This window comes from Taudactylus pleione, unplaced genomic scaffold (genome assembly GCF_031769625.1).
Source record: "Taudactylus pleione unplaced genomic scaffold, aTauple2 ptg000352l, whole genome shotgun sequence".
In the NCBI taxonomy this organism is placed as follows: Eukaryota; Metazoa; Chordata; class Amphibia; order Anura; family Myobatrachidae; genus Taudactylus; species Taudactylus pleione.
The window spans coordinates 12243694-12266539 of NW_028284753.1; the positions used below are offsets into that span (position 1 = coordinate 12243694).

Genomic DNA, 22846 nt, shown 5'->3' on the forward strand with positions numbered 1-22846 from the left:
TTGAGGAGTGGCAAGATACACCCATTTGTTGTTTCTAGGATCTGAGGCGCTTAGGTCCTCTATATTTTGTTATTTCTGTGACACTATGACAGGGAGAATATTCTACAAAAATGGAAATGGAAATTATCCTTAACTTGTCTTTTACTGTTGCCCATCTTTATGCCATATTCTGCAATATTTATAATGACATTTCAAGATCATCATATTAATGAGTAAAAGTGGTTGTGGTTTAGTTAGCGCCTCACAAAAATATCACTATTCTGCCTGAAAAGAAAATATGGTGACTATGAGTACATTTATTTTCTTTTTTTTAAAAAGCCCACAGAAATATTAAATTTTTCATGGATTTATATGACATTCAAAATAAAATATTTTTCACAGAAAAAGACAAGGTAACTTGGGCACTAACCATAGTCAAAGTTGCTCCTGTTCTCAGCGTCACAACCTGAATTCCCCTGTAAAGTTCTTCCATAACTAGCCGAGTATACAGACAACAGTGCATTATTTCTGCAAGTTAGATTAAACTGTTCATTCTCACACACAGACTTTACTTTGTAGTTATCTGTGAAATGAATGTGAAACATCAGAAAATTAAACATTGATAGAATATTTTAACCTTTTTCTATTCTGTTGTTTCGTTTGTATGTTGTTTTTTTCCACTGTTTGTTGCTACAGACACTTGGTGGTGCAATATAAATGTTATATTTTGTTGAATTTTGCACAGGCAAACAGAAAAAAAAATCCTTTTTTGGGGCACTCTTTAAATAGATAAGTCTATGATGTGATTGTAAATTATTAAAACAAAACATACCTTTTAATTACTTTAGAAAAATAAGTGACTGGAAATCACATCACTACATAAATAAACAATTTTAAGGAGAACATATATACACAACATGAGATTAGAAAAAGTACACTCAAATCAGTTGTAGTAATGTGTTGGTGATAATTACCTGGGAAAGAAGGACGTTCAAAATGTTGTCACATCTATCTATTATCTATATTTTGCTGAGAGGGAAATATCGTGTATATATATATATATATATATATATATCTTTTGAAATTACCCAGTATGATCCACAGAATTGCACATATTCCTGAAAAGATTTCAGTTATTTATGGCACAATTGCACGTATCCCTGTGAAAGTGCTTAATTATTTGTTGCACAACATTTCAATATTGTGCGTGTCCGTGTTTGATGGTTATTTGATCATACTAAGTGATCATTATAACATAACGACTTAGGCCAGCATGATCCACACAATTGCTCAAATCCCTGAAAAGGTTGAAATTAATAACGACACAATTGTATCCCTGTATCCCTGTAAAGTGCTAATTACTTGTAAAACATGTAGATATTGCACGTGTCCCTGTATGGTGGTTATTTAATCATATAATATAAAAATAAATAAAGCCAAAATTATTTGCACATATCATATATATTGTACAAATCCTTATTTAATTTGTAATCATTTACATTGTAAGAATATTGCATGAATCTCATTAAAAAAGAGAGCAATGAATTTGGAATGCCAATATATATGCCCCCAATTCGGGCCAGTCTTCATTGGAGGACATTTTAACGCTGTTCTCAACCCTGTCCTTGACACATGGTCTTTTTGACACATGGCGCGCCCTTAACCCTACATCTAGAGATTTCACCTTTTTCTCGAATCCACCAATCCTACTCGAGAATGGATCTGATCCTTAGTTTCAACTCCGCTTCCAAGCATATTGTCGACTCTTCCATTGTTTCTAACCCATGGTCAGATAATTCCATCGTCACCGCGTCTTTCAATTTACTTGATATACCGTCATCACGTCCCTCGTGGCGCTTAAACGAAACTTTACTAAATATCCCAAAATTCCAGGAAAAAGTGAAATTACTTCTTTTTAAATACTGACACTGCCTTCACCCCTGTGGTTTGGGAGGCTCATAAGGCCGTTATTCGTGGGCACATTATCAGTTTTGCCTCCTTCCGGAACAAAGAACGTAGATCTCAATTAGCTTCCTTGACCAAAGAAATTGCCCTTCTAGAAACCACCCATAAACGCCAGCCATCCCGCTCCATATATGATAAGCTGACATCTGCCAGGACAGCCCTTAATAACCTTCAAGCTGAAAAGACTGAACAAACCATACGATGGCTTAATCAAAAATCTTATGAGAAGAGTAACAAAGTGGATTCCCTATTGGCCAATCGATTAAAAGCCTGCAAAGCCAGAACTGCTGTTCCAATGCTGAAAGATGACCATGGCATCCACCAGCACAACCCAGCCACTATCAACTCCTTATTTAAAAACTACTATGAGCATCTCTACAATCTCCCTCTATCCCATGACTCTTCGACCACCACCTCTTTTTCTGAATTATCTTACTTCTTGCAACTTCCCTTGTATAGATGATTCTACCTCCTCCTCTTTAAATGATCTTATATCCGAGGAGGAAATTACAGCGGCCTTCAAAAGCACCTGGACCTGATGGTCTACCAATGTCATATTATAAAACCTTTCAGACCTCCCTAATACCACACCTTACACACGACCTTCAATTGTATATTAGATGGCTCTTTTTTCCACCCAGACACGACTAAAGCCACTATCATTGTCATCCCCAAGCCCGACAAAGACCCTCTTTCGGTGCAAAATTATCGACCCATTTCATTGCTTAACACCGACCTAAAGTTGTTCGCCAAAGTAATTGCAAATAGACTGAACCCCCTTCTCCCCTCCTAAATTCACCCTGACCAAGTGGGTTTTGTCCCGTCCAGATAGGCACTAGATAATACTAGATGCACAATCGATCTAGAAGCCTTTGACAGGGTCTCTTGGCCCTTTATGTTCCACACATTACGCCAATATGGAATACATGGTAAATTCCTGCAAGCTATACAAGCCTTATATTTTAACCCTTCCGCGGCGGTTTTGGCAGGGGGCCTGCTTTCCAGCTCATTGTCAATTTTAAATGGGACTCGACAGGGATGACCCCTGTCACCCCTAATATTCGCCCTTATTATAGAACCACTTGCCACTAGAGTACGGGCCAATCCTGATATTTGTGGCATCACGGTCAAACACACCCAATACACCCTCTCTCTTTTCGCGGACGACATACTCTTTACGCTGACCAAACCACTCACGTCCCTTCCTAATCTATTTCATGGACTTTCTATATATGGCAAACTCTCCGGATACAAAGTTAACCACACCAAATCAGAAGCTCTCCCCCTCCACCTCACCAAAAATACTAAATCTCTATTAAAATCAAATTTTAACTTTATCTGGAAATGAGACTCTCTCAATTATTTAGAAGTATCAATTACTAAATCTTATGACTCCCTTTATAGAACTAACTACCCCCCCCCCCTCATCAACTCAATCCACAGAGACTTACAACAGTGGCAAACATACTTTCTCTCCTGGGTGGGATGCATTGTCCCATCCCACACACTACAAACCCTCTAAACCTCACTCTGCAAATTCATCTGAAACAACTGGAAACCCCGGATTTGCCGCAACATTCTCACCAAACCAGTGCTGGAAGTGAGGCGGTATACAACGGTATGGTATACCGCCTCTTCATTCCCCCACTGAATTTTTATGAATGAGCCATTCTCCCTGCTCAGCTGCGAGACTTACAACTGTGCACTGCAGGCTTAGCAGCTCCGCTCAGTGCTTTCATTTCTGCACTGAGCGTCAGCTGCAGATTTTACTGACAATCCCTCTTCCTTCTCATTGGTGGATAGAGAGGAAGGGGGTGTGCAACAATTTTAAAGCAGCAGCTTGCAGGCAGGATCAGATGTACTGGCCTGCTAAAGCTGCTGCATCATGTACTCAGTGTGCGGTGAAATGCAGATCCCCGGGCTGACAGGAGCTGGGACGTGTCGGGTGGAGCTGAAGAGGGTGCAGTGACGAGGAGCCTATGCGCACCAGACACGGGCGCCATTTAAGGTGCGGGCAGCAAGAGGAGGGACTCGTGTGTCCAGCAGCGGCAGGGTGAGCAGTGGAGCCTGGATCCGGATAATAGTCCATATATCATCCAGATCCAAGCTCCCTGCTCATTTAATGTTGGGACAGTAAATCCCTATGTATATAGAAGGTTGTAGATTCACAATCACATGGTCCTTTACAGGGATAGGTGCAATATTGCTATAGATAATTACTTTAACAGTTCATTGCAATCTATTTTGATGAGATTCATGCAATATTCCTACAATGTAAATGATTACAAATTAAATAAGGATTTGTACAGTATATACGATATGTGCAAATAATTTTGGTTTTATATATTTGCATTTTATGTGATTAAATAACCACCATACAGGGACACGTGCAATATCTACATGTTTTACAAGTAATTAGCACTTTACAGGGATAAGTGCAATTGTGTCGTTATTAATTTCAACCTTTTCAGGGATTTGAGCAATTGTGTGGATCATGCTGGCCTAAGTCGTTATGTTATAATGATCACTTAGTATGATCAAATAACCATCAAACAGGGACACGCGCAATATTGAAATGTTTTGCAACAAATAATTAAGCACTTTCGCAGGGATACGTGCAATTGTGCCATAAATAACTGTAATCTTTTCAGGAATATGTGCAATTCTGTGGATCATGTTGGGTAATTTCAAAAGAGATATATACACACGATATTTCCCTCTCAGCAAAATATAGATAATAGATAGATGTGACAACATTTTGAACGTCCTTCTTCTTTTCCCAGGTAATTATCACCAACACATTACTACAACTGATTTGAGTGTACTTTTTCTAATCTCATTTTGTGTATATATGTTCTCCTTAAAATTGTTTATTTATGTAGTGACGTGATTTCCAGTCACTTATTTTTCTAAAGTAATTAATTAAAAGGTATGTTTTAATAATTTACAATCATATCATAGACTTATCTATTTAAAAAGTGCCCCAAAAAAGGAATTTTTTTTCTGTTTGCTTGTGCAAAATTCAACAAAATATAACATTGTATTTTTCCTGGGTGCACCACCAACACAATATTATCTCTAAGAGGAATTCTATATCCAGTAATATAACAATATAGTTGGTATTTGTATGTTTAAATTGAGTGATAACTTAATTCATCCAGTGCACTAAATCCATCTCCAATTCCATTTTTCCTTCATCTTATTGAGGTGCAATATAAATCAAAGATAATATTTATATATAATTATTATTTATACATGTATTATGTACAGTATATATGAATAATATATAAAAATTTAGATATTTAAGTTATTCCTGTACATATGATTATATTTATAATTATTATAGCTAAGACTTGTTCTATATGCCATTTATGAACACACAAACAAATACAGGGATTGAGCATACCACATTCCCCTGCTGTTTATAATCCCATGATGGTGACATCTAACCCAAGTCTTTGATTTTAAGGAAGTCCTTAATACCTTAAATTGTATAAGGCCAAGTAAAATGACTTAAATTTTAGTATGTTCTTCTGTGGCATACAGCGCCGTAACTAGTGCTTCGAGCGCGCGGTACTGGCCACGCCCCTTTGCGCCTGACATCATGATGGAATTCCAGCAGCAGTACATTGAGAGGCTACAAGACTCTCTGGACAGCAAACAGGGCAGAGTGCTTGCCTGTAGCGTCCAACGGACACTACAGGCGGCACTGCTGCATTGATTCTGGCTGCAGGGTGCCCTTCCAGGCACCCTGCAAGCCAGGAGCAAGGGCCATAGGGCGCAGCAGTGCCGCCCACAGAGGCTCTGTGTGGTGGCACCAGTCACCCATAGCTAGTTACAGCCCTGATGGCAAGAGTACTTCTCTGTTTGCTTTTTAAAAATAATAATTTAAATAATAATAATTATAATAAGTATTCTTTTAATATTTTCTTATATAGCACCAGCATGTTCCTTTGCACATTACAATTGGGAACAAAATGGAAATATAACAAGAATTGGTAATAACAGACAAAGAGGTAAGAGTGTCCGGCTTACAATCTTAAGGTATTTCATACACAAGGATAAGTGCTGCATATTGCATTTAGGTCCAGACAGATTGCAGAGCTGTATGATACAGTCACACAGCAATGTTGGTCTGGGGTCAATGGAATGTAGAAATAAAACATATAAAGCTATGTGTGGACTGTATAGAGGGGATGTAATTGTATAAAATAGTTTATGGAGCTTATGTAGGTGCTCTGGAACTTGATAAGCTTGCCTAAAGAGTTGAGTTAGGAGGCTAAAAGAAAGTCTTGTTGAGCCTGGGAGGGCATTCCTCAGAGTGGATGCAGTCCAAAAAAATGTCAGGTCACCATAAATAGTAACAGATAATGACTATGGGTTAGAGACACACAGGACCATAACTAGGGGTGTGCGAGCGCAAAGCCCTATGGTTGGCACCACCACTCGCCCACTGCTCCTGCATCTGGCTAGGGGTTCATAATTATTGATGGTTTATGGCCGATGCCGATTGCTTTTACCATAGATGGGGGAAGAACCAGATGGATCCCTCAATCGATGGCAAAGCATAACTAAATGTTTTCGTTTTTCTTTTTCGAGGTGCCGGGATACGGAGCATAGCTCCACCCCTGACACCCAAGAAGCCCCCAACCCATGTTCTGATTGGCCCACGGGCCAGTCAGTCAAAGAACACGGATGACCATCGGTTGGTAAAACCATTGATGGCCATCCATTGTATAGGCTCATATTCAATTAGACACGAAAAGTCAGAAACTTTTTGCCTATTCCACTTTCCGCCTGTTTGGGACGTGAATTCGCAGCATGCGCATCCCTCAGTTCACTGTATTCAATTGCAGAACAGGCGAAAACACAAATAGGCGAATGCATAACAGGCGGAAAGTACTGAATAGTTTGGGGGAATCAGTCTGTACCCCAAAATAAGACGCACTGACACTGGAAATCATTACAGATGTGTACTATTAGCCCAGGGCTTAAAGTTATCTTGTAGAGGTGGTGGAACTCCTCTTCCACCTACTCTCCCCCTACGCTAGGTGGAGCCACTCTGAGAGGCCAGAACAATGTGAAGAAATACTTTTCTTTATACACACACACACTGTTGTGTATAGGAAACTTTAAAGTGAAGCCGGGGGCGTATTGCATTTTAGATGTTTTTTTAGCACTCCTGCCATCATCTGAGTCTACAATGTTAGGTCACTTAAAAAGAAAAAAAATTCTATATCTCACCGTCTCTTCAGCACCATTTTCCTGTGTTTCACAAGCATCAACCCCCCCCTGTACTTCACCAGCGCCATTCCCATGTCTTCACTCCAACACCATCCCCCTGTGTCTCCAGCTTACCCTCTTGTGTCCTTCCAGCAGCTCCCTGCCCTTGTGTCCTCCACCAGCAGCTCTCTGCCCCTATGTCTCCTCTCCCACCAGGAGCTCACCCCCCCATGTCCCTCTAGCAGCAGCTTCCTGCCCTTGTGTCTCCTCTCCCACCAGCAGCTTATCCCCCCATGTCACTCTAGCAGCAGATCACCTTCGTGCCTGCTCTGGCCCTTGCTCTTCTTCACGTCTCCTCAGAGCACTATGTAGCAATGGTGATGGCATGATGTCACATACGCTGTGCTGCAAAAGGAGCCGAAGGGCCACAACATGAGTGACAGGAGGGGCAGGCAGTAGAGGAGGAGGAACACGGAGCCAGAATCAGAGGATGGGGAGGCGGCTGCTGCCTGACAGAGTGGATTTCTGTCTGTAGGACTTCTAAGCAGGGATGTGGGGGAGGGGGAACTAGTTCCACCTATCATTAGAGGTGACGGAACTCAGTTCTACAACGTTCCTGCCCACTTTAACCCCTGATTAGCCCTAATAAAAGTACTTTGTGTCCTTAAGTTGTGTTTAAAGCTTTCTAGAAGCATATTTACAAAAGTGATGATGAATGATAGAAAACAGTAGTTTGGTGGAAAATAAATAGTACAGTCAAATGTGGGGTACTTGAAAATGGGTACTAGCATATTTTTGTGTCTCTAAAGTGCACTTTTAAAAAATTAATAAAATCCACCTGCTGCATGCACCTGCAATCCTACAAACACTTGTCCCATCCGTACAAACCAAGAAATCCATTTCGCTAGTTTTCTTTTGTCCCCCCACTTTTTTCATTTTCTCCCCAAAAATGACGTGTTTTTTGGGGTGTTCTAAGGTAATTTTTTTTTGGGCTGACTTGTCCTTTGGGGAGGGGAGGGAAGGGGGGGGAGGGGAGGGAATGTCCAAGGGGTTCTGAATCAATTCCCACATTTGCACCCTAATATAGAGATTTTGCACTTTTTTCCGCCAGCCATTCATTGGAGAGACTATTCCGCCTGTTTCAGTGCATTGAGTGTCCGCTTAGTTGAATTGGTCACGGATTGAATTTGGAGATCAGATGCAAACAGGCAATAGTAGGAAAAACTTTTTCGCCTCTAATTAAATCCGGCCCATAGTTGGTAACCATCAATGGCCACTTGCTATATCACCATAGATGGTAACCACACCGATGGCCATCCCTACTAGACAGGCAGTATGGATCAGCAGATAGTGCTTCCGATGTGAAGCCACTGCCCTGCCAGCTCTAATATGCTTCTAGGGGCTGCAGCTGATGCAGTCCCTAGAAGCCGCAGGGGGGAATAGAGGAGGTGTGTATGCAGAAGTTCCCCAACCAGCCGTAATGGGCTTCTATGGGCTGCAGCCGATGCAGTCTCTAGAAGCCGCGGGGAAGAAGGTTGAAGGTGTGCATGTGCAAGTTCTCCTGCCTGCCGCAATGGGCTTCTAGGAGCTGCAGCCAATGCAGTCCCTAGAAGCTGCAGGGGGAGAAGGGGGGAGGTGGTAATACGAAATTTATCCTGCCAGCCATAATGGGCTTCTAGGGGCTGCAGCCAATGCACACTCTGCTGCTCAGATGGGCAGTGCTGCTGCAGACCCCCTGAAGACTACAGGTAGAAGCCACGACTGCTCTCGACATATTGACTGCCTACATCATGAAGATCGACAAACTAAATACTTCTGGGTTCACACACAAGCAACAGACTTGAAGCCTTGATATGGATTCTAGCTCCACTTTTGCTAAAAAAACTAATAATAAAATTTAAATAATACTAGTAATAGCAAATTACGTACTTCCAACAATATTACAGGTCATTGCAAATTACAGGAATAATTTCACAGCTACAGTATACAGTAGATTTGACTCTCAGTAGAACATGACTTACCTGGCTTACACTTGTATGACACCAAGAGGTACTTATGGGTACCTGGGCAAGGATCTGAGCCAAAAATCCGACTACTGACTGAGAATTGGCAGGAATGTTGATCTTGGCATTCATCAAAAAGTTTCTGAAAGAAAAATAAATTTAACAAAACACAGCCCACATGCATGTCACAAATGTGGTTTCAGCCTAAGGTTTTACCACAGAATGGCACCACATACATTCCTTTACTGCACCATGTTTATTTTGAATGGCACTTAAAGCATACTTGCCAATTTTCCCTGATTGTCAGGGAGACTCCCTGAAATAGTGTAAATTTCTCTGACTCCCTGTAGAGTCTAGCAATCTCCCTAATTGCACCTTCCCCGCATTATGTAGCTGTTATATACTTGGAAAATAAAAAAAATTTGAGTTATATACATTTTAAATTAAAAGGTATAATCCGTGCCATTTCCCTGCATTGGTTATAAGGCACAATGGCCCTGATTCAGAGCCGGACGCTCTGACCAGAGCGCTCGCTCTGAATCAGGGCCCACCTCCATAATTATGGAGCGTCCTCCTGGACGCTTGTATAACTGTGGGTCACCACCCACAGCCTATATGAGCGTGCAGGATGATGGTCGCGATGGTCTTGACCATAGCGACCATCGCCAGTGCGAGCAGAAGCCTGCGGTTGAGTTTCTCAACCGCAAGGCCAGGAGTGATTTTGGCTCTATCAGAGCCAAAATCACTCCCACTGACATCACTAGTGATGTCAGTGGGGCCGGCTTCTGACGGTAGGCGTTCCCTTGGGAACGCCTACGTCTGGCAGGCACGCCCCCGGCACACCCACCAAAGGGGGCGTGCTGTCAATCAACATCGACAGCACGCCCCCTTTGATCAGACACTACGAGCGAAGGAAAGTCCTTCGCTCGTCGCGTCTCGCGCATGCACACGATGGAGCTCCCTCCGTCATGCACATGCGCAGTGCACACCATCGACCCACTTGCGAGCGGACAGCCGCTCGCGAGTGGGTCTGAATCAGGCCCAATGACTCCTATGGCCACATGCATTTTCATATACGGTTTCTCTTGGACACTTCTATGGAACCCCTTGTAAAACACAATGCATAAGCAAGCCCTGAAAAGTATCAGTATGTCTTCATCAACAAGTAGATCTTATTCACTGCTTTGGGGTTCATTTACATTTGGATGTAAGTCAGTTCTATGGTACGTGTCTCAGATGTAGCAGTACACGTCCACTTTACTGCCGCGCTCATAGGTGTTACTTTCACAATCTCCCTGAAATGCTTTTTCCAAAGTAGGCAAGTATGACTTAAGGGAAACAGACATTTAAATGGATATTTACTGAGGTAATATTAGGATGATCGCAATAGCAGTCCCCCATCATTGTGAAATATCACACTTCGGAGCTTGGCCCCAGTAGCTAACCCCTCCTTTGGCCATTGTAGCCTATTGTATAAGCTACAGATCACATATTATACTGGGAGAGGCAGAGAGGGATCCATAATGGTCACTTGCACATGTACAGTATGATGACCACGCATGCCCTGTAGTGCGCTGGGAGTCTCAGAGCAGAAAGTAGAGTGAATGCATCAGTGATCACTTTACTTTACACATTGCAGGGAAAGGCTCCTATCAGACCACCTGTCCCTGGATGCGTTTCTTAATACATCCAGGTGGAATATAAGTTCTTATTGCCACGAACAGCACAAATAACATAATAGACCCAATAATTATAATTTCTTAAGTATTCCCCTAATCCTCAAAATGTTATCAAATGATGTAAAATAAAAGGGCACAGAAAGTGCATCTGGTAGCGGGGAGGCCTTTTTACAATCAGACGTGTTATATTAGATATATGCATATGCAGATTAGATGCATTGGTCATTGCCAAAACGTATGCTCATCATACTACACCTGAACAGCAGTGGGAGAACTGCAAAATGTGTTCTCCTTAGACTCTCCAAGTTTGGATAAGCAAAGACTTCTACTGGAGATTCTACGCCCATAGAAAGCAGACAGGATGCTGATAGATGTTTTATGTGGGCAAGACACAGTGATAAGTTCTCCATCACAGGCATGAGATGTGTGACTCTTCAGTACTTTCTGTAGGTATCCTGAGGAGGGAAAGAAAGGCATATGGTAGGTTGCTTCATGTTAAAGGACATGATATACAGTACATGCCTAAATTCCCCTTCTTATTTTTCTTAGACAAACAAAGCAAGATGGTTGACAAAGATATCTCAAGTGACAAATATTTTAGCCTAAAATTGTTTGAACACAGATCTTACACATACATATCACTATACAAGATCACTTGCAATGATCACAGGAAGATCACATAGGTCAATTCTAACATCCTGCACCAGACCCAACCCACAGAGTTACAGGACGACACTAAATGACTACAGGATGACACTAAATGACTACCTGCCTTTTCTTTAGCTGGACCTCTGATTATGCAACAAAATACTCTCTCTTCAATCACCCCCAAGTCTACATGGTCCAAACCCGAAGGAAAATGCATAAAATCAAGGTCACTTTGAGGGGATTATGGGAAGATTATAGGGAAAAATAATAGAGTTTGTGTTTATGGTATTTATGTGTTTTAATGGCGACTTTTATCTCACATCTATCCAGTGTCTGGTTAAGACTGAATGCAACTCTAAGAAAGATACTGATTTGAGATCCTTTACTCCACCAATTTTATCAGAAAAGACTCACACAAAATAATGAGTTAGAACAAACCAGGACATTTCGATGTTCACAAAGCCCTAGTATCCTATATGCGCTATCTGCTGTGGTCCTTCCATTTCTAACAGCGGAAGCAGGCCCGATAGGGAGAGGGTCTCTTAGGATCCCTCCCTGGCATTGGCTGCTGCACATGCATAGTCAGCAGACCACGCATGCACAGCAGCACCGCTGGATCTTGAAAAAGTAAGATTATCGCATTAACACTTACATATTCATACATATTACACTTCTTATCACCACTGTTTCTGCATGTGTACAGTAGTACAGTCTGGCAAAACTTAATTTCCTATTGCCGTGAATAGCAATGATAAGAGATTACAATTATCAGGTCTAAAGCCCGATAATTGATAAATATGCCCTATAACATGTTGAACTCTACTGATCATCATATGTTATCTTATATTATCATAAACTACTTCCAGCTGATTGTAGTAGATAAATATTGTTCATAGTTATCTGTTCAAGACAATTACTATTATAAACTATTATCCAGCACCAGTGCCTCTGGTGAGCCGTGACATCAAAGGGAGACAAAGTGTTGGTGAGGTGTGAGACACTCGAATCTGGGGAGTCTTTTATATTTGTCTAAAGCTGGCTACACACCTAAAGCGATGTGATGTAACACGATATTGCATCGCCGTACACACTACACCATGTATCGTACAATGGAGCAATACATTGTTACATTTATCATGTAACAACACCGCGTTGTCCGTGTCATCGTCTCATGTGATGTGCAGCATAGCAGATAGGACGATGCAACCGCCCAATATAGCACACAATGATTTGGGTGGATTTACCTGTTTTAGGGGTCATTGCAAGTAGTGAGTTTGTTTCATGAAACTCGCAGACATTGCACAAATGCGCGCACCCAAGAATTCTCCAATCCCATTAAAAATGTCTATTCATGGTACTCGCGGCAGATTTTTGCGAATTGACTGCCAAATGCGATGTGAGAGAAGTGCATGAAAAAGTGGGGAGACCATCCTGAACCCCAAAAATGTATAATTTCATTAGCAGGACCATATAGAAGCCTTTCAATAAACATGTACCAAATGCCGGCCAGCAATATTTATAATCCAATGATTGATCTTTAATCTCAAACAGATTGTATATATACCACATATGAAATGACTTGTGTATAAAACTCTATAAAATCAACATAATTAAAATACCTTATTAAACCTAAAAAACATTCACTCAATCAGACAGCTACTCTTTTAAATCAATGCAAATTGTTTGACATGGAAAATAGTGCCTATTTCAGGTTTACCATAAATTGTTACATATAACAAATAGGCAAACAGATTCTACTTAGTATTCAGTTGTGAGGATACTTTTGTAGCAATTAATATTTTTTGTGCTCGGATACAAATTGATACACGGCCTGATTCAGACCTGCTCGTGAGCGCTCGCAAGCGGGTCGATGGTGCCCTAGTGCGCATGCGCACGACGGAGGGAGCTCCGTCGTGCGCATGCGCGAGACCCGAATACCGATGTCCAAGCCATCGCTATGGGTCTTGCACCAAAGGGGGCGCGCTGTCGATGGTGATTGCTGCCCAGACGGAGGCGTTCCCATGGGAACGCCTACCGTCTGGGTCCGGCCCCGCTGACATCACTAGTGATGTCAGTGGGAGTGCTTTTGGCTCTGATAGAGCCAAAAGCACTCCTGGGCTTGCGGCAGCGAGACCCTACCGCAGGGTCTCGTCGCAAGCCCGATGGTCGCGATGGTCTTGACCATCGCGACCATCTTTTTGGGCGCTCGCATAAGCTGTGGGTGGTCACCCACAGCTATGCGAGCGGCCAGGAGGCCGCTCCAATAAGAGGTAGCAGGGCCCTGATTCAGAGCGAGCGCTCTTGTCAGAGCATCCGGCTCTGAATCAGGCCCACAGTGCTTAACTTCTGCTGTTTAATCTGATATAAAGGTTTCAGGCAACACACTGTTTATTTATGTTATCGTCCTCCGTGTGGGTTTGTTCAACTGCTGCACCTGTGTGACAGCTTTAAATGTGAATGAGATATCCAATTATTTACAGCAGCCTGATGATGCTTTTAGCAACACAGTATATAATTTTCTTTTTTGCTTACAGAAGCGTATTTTGCATATAGAGAAAACAAATAACAGTCTCTTGATTTTTATATAAGCAGCTATTTAGTTGTGCATTTGCCAGAGATTATGTTTTTCCAAGTTTCTGAAATATGCAGTTTTTACTAATGTCCATCATGGCCATGTGGTATTAGATAAGAAAAAGAAAAATGTTCTTTTTACCGGGATGTTGGGCCCGCAGTTTCTGGGGATCCTCCAGGCGGTTTGCCCGCTGTTAACACTCTCGGTTGTGTCGCTCGTCTCTAGGAGTTATAAACATGTAATAACCTTTGAGCGTGTGATTGGTAGGTGTGGATCAATGTTAGCCGGCATCACTTTGTAAAACGTGTTTCTCCGCCTAAGGGTTCAGCGGCTTCCTCAGTCAGTATACCTCCGCATTAAGCGGGACTCTCCATTTATCTGTCCCTCAGAGTTAGTGCATGTGCAGCCCTACTCCTTATCCAGGACTCGTTTTCACCTCGCCTCCATATCAAAGATCGCGGATATATAGAGACTAATATATATCTTTATATTTTAACTTCATACAGCTCTCTGTTGTGTCTTTTTAGTGATGGAGCAACAACCTGTTGTTTTTTGAGTTCTTAATTAATTTATATAATTTTATTGTCGGAACATATATCCATTAAACATACAATAAAACAATGCCATATTATAGAGAATATTATTTTTTTTCTTTCTTCCATGTATTCTCTTTTTTTCATATGTTGAGGATCAATCTATAGTATATATTCTTTATAAGCCCTCATAGAACCTTTAATTTGTTGAAAAATACAGATTGTAAATAATTAATACAGATAAATGAGAACCAATTATCCAAATATTTAGTATGCATTGTATAGCAATTATTCTTCTATCTCTATTTTTAGAACCCTCCAGCCCTATTTCCTAGTTTCCCCAGAGAAACTAACAAGACAATAACATATATCCTCTAGGAAGCAAATATGTGTATAAGGTAGAGAAGGGATTGTGTTAAACATAAATCAATATCATAATTGGTGTTTTACAGATATCTTATTACTCAGCCCCCCTATTTATCCAAAACTATGAATAACCAAAGACATCCAATGCTGTATATTTCATCATGCAATCTTCAAAAATTCATGTATGTATTGTATACACATAAACACAAAATGTGTACATACACACATCCATGAGAGGGCACGTAGACAAGAGGAAAAGAAGAAAAAGGGGGGGGGGGAGGGGGGCAGATAATCAGTATTTGACTCTTGTATATGATCTCCCATTTGAAAACTGCCTAGGCCAAAGGGTCCTTTGATCCTAACCAGTACACACGGGGGAGTCCATTGATAGGATTATAATCTGATGTTGGAGTCTAGTGAACATTGTTTAGTTCAACTGTGTCATTTAAACCTTCTGGGAATAAAGTTCCTAGTTGGTATATCCAGAAAGCTTCTCTTTTGCAGAGCCGACTAAATCTGTCTCCCCCCATCGTTGTAGATTTTCTCTGTTCAATTCCTATAATGTTAACAATTTATGGTAAACCTGAAATAGGCACTATTTTCCATGTGAAACAATTGGCATTGATTTAAAAGAGGAGCTGTCTGAATGAGTGAATGTTTTTTAGGTTTAATAAGGTACTTTAATTATGTTGATTTTATAGATTCTTATGCACAAGTAATTTCATATGTGGTATATACAATCTGATTGAGATTAATGACCCATCATTGGATTATAAATATTGATGGCCAGCATTTGGTACATGTTTATTGAAATAATATATATTCTATGTACTTTTAGAAGTTATTAATTTATTAATAAATATATATTTAATCTTGCTGTTTCAGCGCTCTTTTTTTTCTATATATTTTGTCACATGTGTAAGATTAGGAGGTTATGAGTGGAGAGCTGCAGAATCAGCATTTATTAATTTACTGTTTTTTCCTAAACTTAAATTGTGTTTCAAAAAAGATCTGCGCCAGGTCCACTTTGCTTTTTGTGTTATTCTACTTTGATATCTACTCTTACCAGGCTGCAAATCTAAGAATGTAATCATTAAGATGTTTGTCAGATAAGATGGAGAGAAGAAATGGTTATCTTAAAAGGACAGATCAAATGGTAGATGTAAAATCCAAATAGAGGTGATATGCACAGACTGTTCAATAAATTGGAAAATCTGTGCATCTCTGAAATGAGACATTGGTGGGATCAGGTTACCCTGCAAAAATATTTGGATGGTGACCTGATACCCAGGGGCTTTAGAATTTTTTTAAAATCTAACTTTTGGTTATGACAAAAATTTCAGAGGATTGGAACATTATTCTTGATGCCTGTTCAAAGAACCTGATGAGGCTGTTGATTAGATTTAGGGAAGAAAAGGTAAAATAAATTACTAATGAAATAGAGAAAATACAGATTCAATTAAAATTACATGATAATAATCCAGAATTTAAAAGAAGATATTTAAAAGTGTTCTTTCTTTCTTATAACAGATATGATTTCTATTGAATTTTGTAATAAATAGTGCTGACCTGTCACCTATTTTGTCTCCTCTTTGATTATCTTGTATCTCCTTTTCCTTTCTCACCTCTATGTTCAATAGGTCTTTTCTAGTTATTGTCTTAACCTCCTCTAAGACTTTCTGTAGGATACTGATCGGGTAGCCTTGTTTCCTAAAAGAATTGAACAATAGTCTTGTCTATCAAATACTTCCTCTGTGGAGCAGTTTCTTTTAATCCTCATCAACTGCCCTTTTGGAATATTTATTTTCCAGATTTTTGCACGTGAACTTCTATAGTTTTAATATCCAGAAAACTAATCTCTTTAGTGCTTAACAGAGTGTGTGAATTTTAAACCAAATGAATTGTGATTTAAATTGTCAACAAAGGAATCCAACTGTGAAATTCCCCCATCCCAAATAATGAATAAATAGTCTATGAATCTTCCATAGTATACCAGGCTTGCTCTGAACTCCCCGCCCCACACATGTTCCTCCTCTAGGTGGCCCATGTAGAGGTTGGCGAAGCTTGGAGAGAACCTGGTACCCATAGCTGTACCTTTTGTTTGTAAATAAAAATTTGAATGAAATAGGAAATAATTGTGTTGTAAAATAAACTCAATTAACCATAAGACAAAGTTTCATAAGGAAGCTGAAAATTTTTTGTCATACCTATGGTTGTATTCAACTGCTTCTAATCCCTTTTTGCGCTTCTACATCACACGTTAGTAAAATATAATTCTCTTTCCATATTATATTATTTATTTTATTTAGAAAATGTTTAGTGTCTTTTATATATGATTTTAGATTCCTTACGTGACTCTGAAGGTGATAATCTACAAATGATGATAAATTATTAGTCAGTGACCCTACACCAGAAATAAAAGGGTGTCCTGGAGGTGAACTGAGTGATTTATGAATTTTTGGTAAAAAATAAAATGTGGGTATGCTGAGGTGTGCATTAAATAAAAATTGAGATATTTCCCTGGATATTGCGCCATTTAGCAAAGCCTCGTCTAGTAAGTTCTTTATTTTTAATTGATATAGAGAGGTGGGATTGTGATCCATTTTAGTATAGAATGTTAGATTCTGCAGCTGTCTATTTGCTTCCACCAAATAGTCAGCTGTATTCATTTTCACAATCCCACCCCCTTGTCTGCTGGTTTTATTATTTCTTTATCTGAATATAGAGTTTTTAGAGCTCTTCTTTCACCCTTTTTTATATTATTTTACATTGCTCTTTTCTGCCTTTTCACATATTTGCCTAAATTTGTTTAATGTACTACTATACAAGGCTTCAACAAAAGGGCCTCTATTAGAGAGGGGTAAAACTCTGATTTAGTTTTAAACTTAGTATTTTGTTTCACATCAGATATCTTTACTTCCTTTTGTATCTCTGCTCCTTCTTTGTCTTGTAGGGGTTCTAATATTTCTATTATAATTTTGTCATTCTCATCTATAAGACTGGGTTACCTTCTAGTTTAGATTGTTTTAGGGCTTTAAGCACAAGGTATCTCTTTCTGCTAAGGGTCCTTACATATTTATTTAGATCAATAAAGAGAGTAAATAAATTAGGCTTGGTCACAGGGGCAAATGTCAAACATTTTTCTAGAAGTTTTTTCTCGTCTTCATTTAGATTTCTATTTGATAAATGAAAAAGGCAAAGGGATTTTTAACCTTTTATCTTATGCACAAATTCTTTGTTGGGTTTTCTCCTGCCTCCCCTGAGCCTCTAGCTCTTTTTCCCTTGTTCTTTTTAATGGGCCCCTTGGGCTCTCCCTTATTCCAATTCTTGTATACTGGCACTTCTCCAAAAAATTGCTGCTTTCTAAAGATCCTTTAGCCAAGATTTGTGCAATTATTTCTAAATGGGACCTTCCATTCCTAATAATTATGGTAGCTAAAAAAAGTCATATTGTGATGCTGGACAGTCTCTACAACACAGTATTAAAGTAGGTGCTGGGAGGTAGTGATGTCTCTGCAAATAGGTAGTCAACCCAATATTAAAAAGACAAGGAATATACAAGCAGCGCTATAGTGGTGTAAATTAATCACAGATACATATACGTAAAATACCTTATTTATTAAAAAAGATTAAAAATATTCTTTTAATCAACCTATAATCATAAGCATCCTGTAGAAAAACTTATTTGTAAACATACAGTGTACATAAGAATTACATCAACCAGTGTGTAACAATTTGTGCACAAATATATAACAAAAATCTATTCATAGTTAGCTCAATGATTAAGTTCAGTCCAGAGCAATGTAAGAAAAAAGGCAGAAAGCAGTCTTTGCTAATAAATATGTAAGCAAAATAATTGATAGAGCTGGCTTGCGACCTGCCGTGTGCTCCAATACAGTCACTCACCACCGGTATCCAAGCACTGTGGTGTATTAAAGGAGCAAACTGTGCTGGCTTGCGGCCTGTCAAATGACGCTCCCATGCGATTGTATCCCGATACCTCCGGCATACACTCTTGCTGGTCTCCAGATATTGGGATGTGTAATAATGAGGAGACCAGCAGAGCTGGCTTGCGACCTGCCAGATGTGGCTCCAATGCGACTAGGACCCCCCTAGTATCATAAATATTGGATCTCTATTGAGCAGAATGTGGCATAACCTCAGCGGTGCAACAGCATGCAAATAAATTTGCTCCTGGGTAACAGCACACCAGCGTGTATACCAGGGGTGTGCACCGGCTACTTTTCATGTTTTGGATCTGGATCTTTCTCCGTGTTTTGGATCTGGTTTTGCCAAAACCACCCTTCCGTGTTTTTTGGGTTCTGGGTTTTGTGTTTTGGATCTGTATTTTTTTGGGAAAAAAGCATTAAAACAACTAAAATCACATTTTTATTTGTTCCTACGCTACTATTAACCTCAATAACATTCATTTTCACTCATTTCCAGTCTATTCTGAACACCTCACACCTCACAATATTGTTGTTAGTCAAAAAGGTTGCACCGAGGTAGCTGGATGACTATGCTAAGTGACACAAATGGGCGGCACAAACAGTTGGCCCATCTAGGAGTGGCACTGCAGTGGCAGACAGAATGGCAGTTTGAAAAACTAGGCCCCAAAGAGTACATACTGCAAAAAAAAAAAAAAAAAAGGTGGAATTGTCCTTGTAATCCTCCACCATTTTGTCAGTGGTGACAGTATCATATGCAGTGACAGTAGGCATGTCAGAAATTGTTGGCAGGTCCTTCAGTCTGGACCAGATGTCCAAACTTGGTCCTGTTTGCCCTGCATCACCACCAGTGGGTTGCTTAGGATACCTAAGTTGTTTCCTGGCAGCCCCAATTGCGGGAGAAAATGAAGAAGGAGCTGTTGACGTGTCACGTTCCACTTCAGCTGACAGTGTTTTCACCAGCAGGTCTTTGCACCTCTACAGGCTTGTGTCCACTGGAAAGAGAGACACCACATAGGCTTTAAACCTAGGATCGAGTACGGTGGCCAAAATGTAGTGGTCTGAATTCAACAGAATGACCAACTTCGAATCCTGGCAAAGCGAATGAAGGGCTTCATCCACAAGTCCCACATACCAAGCGGAATTGCTCTGTGTTAGCTCCTCCTTCACTTTCTCCAACTGCTTCTGCAAAAGCCTGATGAGGGGAATGACCTGACTCAAGCTGGCAGTGTCTGAACTGACTTCACGTGTGGCAAGTTCGAAGGACTGGAGAACCTTGCACAACATGGAAAACATTCTCCACTGTGCTTGAGTAAGGTGCGTACCCCTTCCTTTGCCTATGTCATATGTGGATGTATAGGCTTGAATGGCCTTTTGCTGCTCCTCCATCCTCTGAAGCATATAGAGGGATGAGTTCCACCGCGTCACAACCTCTTGCTTCAGGTGGCAGGTTCAAGAGTGTTTGCTGGCGCTCCAGTCTTTGTCACGCAGTCACTGAATGGTGAAAGTGGCCAGAAATTTTTCAGGCCACCCAAAGCGTCTCCTGCATGCCCCTGTCATTTTTGAGAAAATTCTGCACCACCAAATTTATTGTGTGAGCAAAACATGGGACATGCTGGAATTTGCCCAGATGTAATGCCCACACAATATTGGTGGCGTTGTCAGATATCACAAATCCGCAGGAGAGTCTAAGTGGGGTAAGCCATTGAGCGATGATATCCTTCAGTTTCTCTAAGAGGTTGTCGGCAGTATGACTCTTACTGAAACCGGTGATACACAGCGTAGCCTGCCTTGGAATGAGCTGGCGTTTCTGAGATGCTGCTACTGGTGATGCTGCTGTTGTTGATGCGTAAGGCAATACATCTACCCAGTGGGCTGTCACAGTCATATAGTCCGTGGTTAAGTGGACATTGGGTACAACTGCATTTTTTAGAACACATTCTCTGTATCGCCTGCCTAGTGAAGTGGAATCTAGATGGGATTTGGTACCGGGGACACACTACCTCCATCAATTGTCTAAATCCCACTGCACTAATGGCGGATACCGTATGCACATCTAACACCAACATAGCAGTCAAGACCTCAGTTATCCGCTTTGCTTCAGGGTGACTGCTGTTGTACTTCATCCTCCTCGCTAAGGACTGTTGGAGGGTCAATTGCTTAGTAAAAGAAGTAGTGGTGTTCCAACGTCCTCTCTGGGATGATTGACGACTCCCAGCATCAACAGCAGCACCAGCAACAGTAGGCGTAGCAATGCAGGATCCTCCGGAGGAATCCCGGATAGGAGAGTCAGTCGTGCCAGTGACATGGCCTGCAGGACTACTTCCGATCCTGACTGAGGAGGAAATTGACGAGGAGGGAATTGACGGTGTGGTTTGCAGGCGCTTGGATACAACACGACAAAGGAATTTAGGTGTCCATGGACTGCTTACTGTCTTTTCTAAACTTGATAGTAACTTTTTATGAATGCGCTGCAGGTGACAGCGACAACTATGCTGATGACAGTGACAGATACACCGATGACTGTGACAGATACACCGATGACAGTGACAGGTGTTTTTTTAATGAAAGTGACAGCGACAGCTACGCCGATGACAGCAACAGCTATACCGGTGAAAGTGACAGCTACACAAATGACAGTGACAGGTGTTTGTTTATGCCAGTGACCACTACAGTGACCCAAACAGAGACAGTGACAGCTACACCGATGACAGTGACAGCTACGCTGATGACAGTGACAGCAACACCGATGAGTGACTGTGACAGCTACACAAATGACAGTGACAGGTGTTTTTTTATGACAGCGACAGCTATGCCGATGACAGTGACAACGACAGCTACACAAATGACAGTGACAGGTGTTTTTAAGACAGTGACAGCTACGCTGATGACAGCGACACCAAAGACAGTGACATGTGTCTTTTTTATGACAGCTACACCAATGACAGTGACAGCTACACTGAAGACAGTGACAGGTATTTTTTTATGACAGTGACAGAGGCAGCTACAGCGATGACTGACAGCTACACCGATGACAGTGACAGGTGTTTTTTTATGACAGTAACAGGTGTTTTTTTATGACAGCTACGCCGATGATAGTGATGGCGACAGCTACGCTGATGACAACGACAGTTACACTGATGACAGCGACAGCTACACAAATTACAGTGACAGGTGTTTTTTTATGACAGTGACAGCTACACCAATTACAGTGATAGCTATGCTGATTACAGTGACAGCGACAGCTACAGCAATAACAGTGACAGCTTTACTGTTGACAGTGACAGGTGTTTTTTATGACAGTGTCAGTGACAGCTACACTGATGACAGTGACAGGTGTTTTTTTAATGACCGGGACAGCGAAAGCTACGCCGATGACAGTGACGCTGATGACAGTGACAGCTATACCGATGACAGTGACAGCTACACAAATGACAGTGACGTGTCTTTTTATGACAGCGACAGCTACACCAATGACAGTGACAACTACACTGATTACAGTGACAGGTGTTTTTTTATGACAGTGACAGCTACACCGTTGACATTGACAGGTGTTTTTTTTATGACAGTGACAGCAACAGCTGCACCGATGACAGTGACTGCTACACTGATGTCAGTGACAGCTACACCGATGACAGTGACCGGTGTTTTTTTATGACAGCGACAGCTACGCTGATGACAGCGATAGCTACACCAATGACAATGACAGCTACACAAATTACAGTGACAGATGTTTTTTTATGACAGTGACAGTGACAGCGACACTGGTGACAGTGACAGCTACACCAATGACAGGTGTTTTTTTATACGGTGACAGCGACAGCTACACCAATGACAGTGATGGTTGTTTTTTTACGCTGATGACAGTGACAGCTACGCTCATGACTGCGATAGCTACACTGATGACAGTGACAGGTGTTTTTGTTATGAC

The 22846-nt window shown here is 41.0% G+C and overlaps 1 protein-coding gene across 1 annotated transcript in view; it reads right to left on the reverse strand.

The window, feature by feature from the left end:
* Nucleotides 1-404: 404 nt before the first annotated feature.
* Nucleotides 405-22846, reverse strand: part of LOC148508664 (protein eva-1 homolog C-like) — a 45774-nt gene continuing 23332 nt past the window's right edge. The window contains exons 2-4 of the mRNA XM_088444236.1: nucleotides 11105-11304; nucleotides 9189-9312; nucleotides 405-562 (exon numbers count right to left, since the gene is read on the reverse strand). Coding sequence (XP_088300362.1) covers nucleotides 405-562; nucleotides 9189-9312; nucleotides 11105-11304 — 482 coding nt within the window. The remainder of the gene's footprint in view (nucleotides 563-9188; nucleotides 9313-11104; nucleotides 11305-22846) is intronic.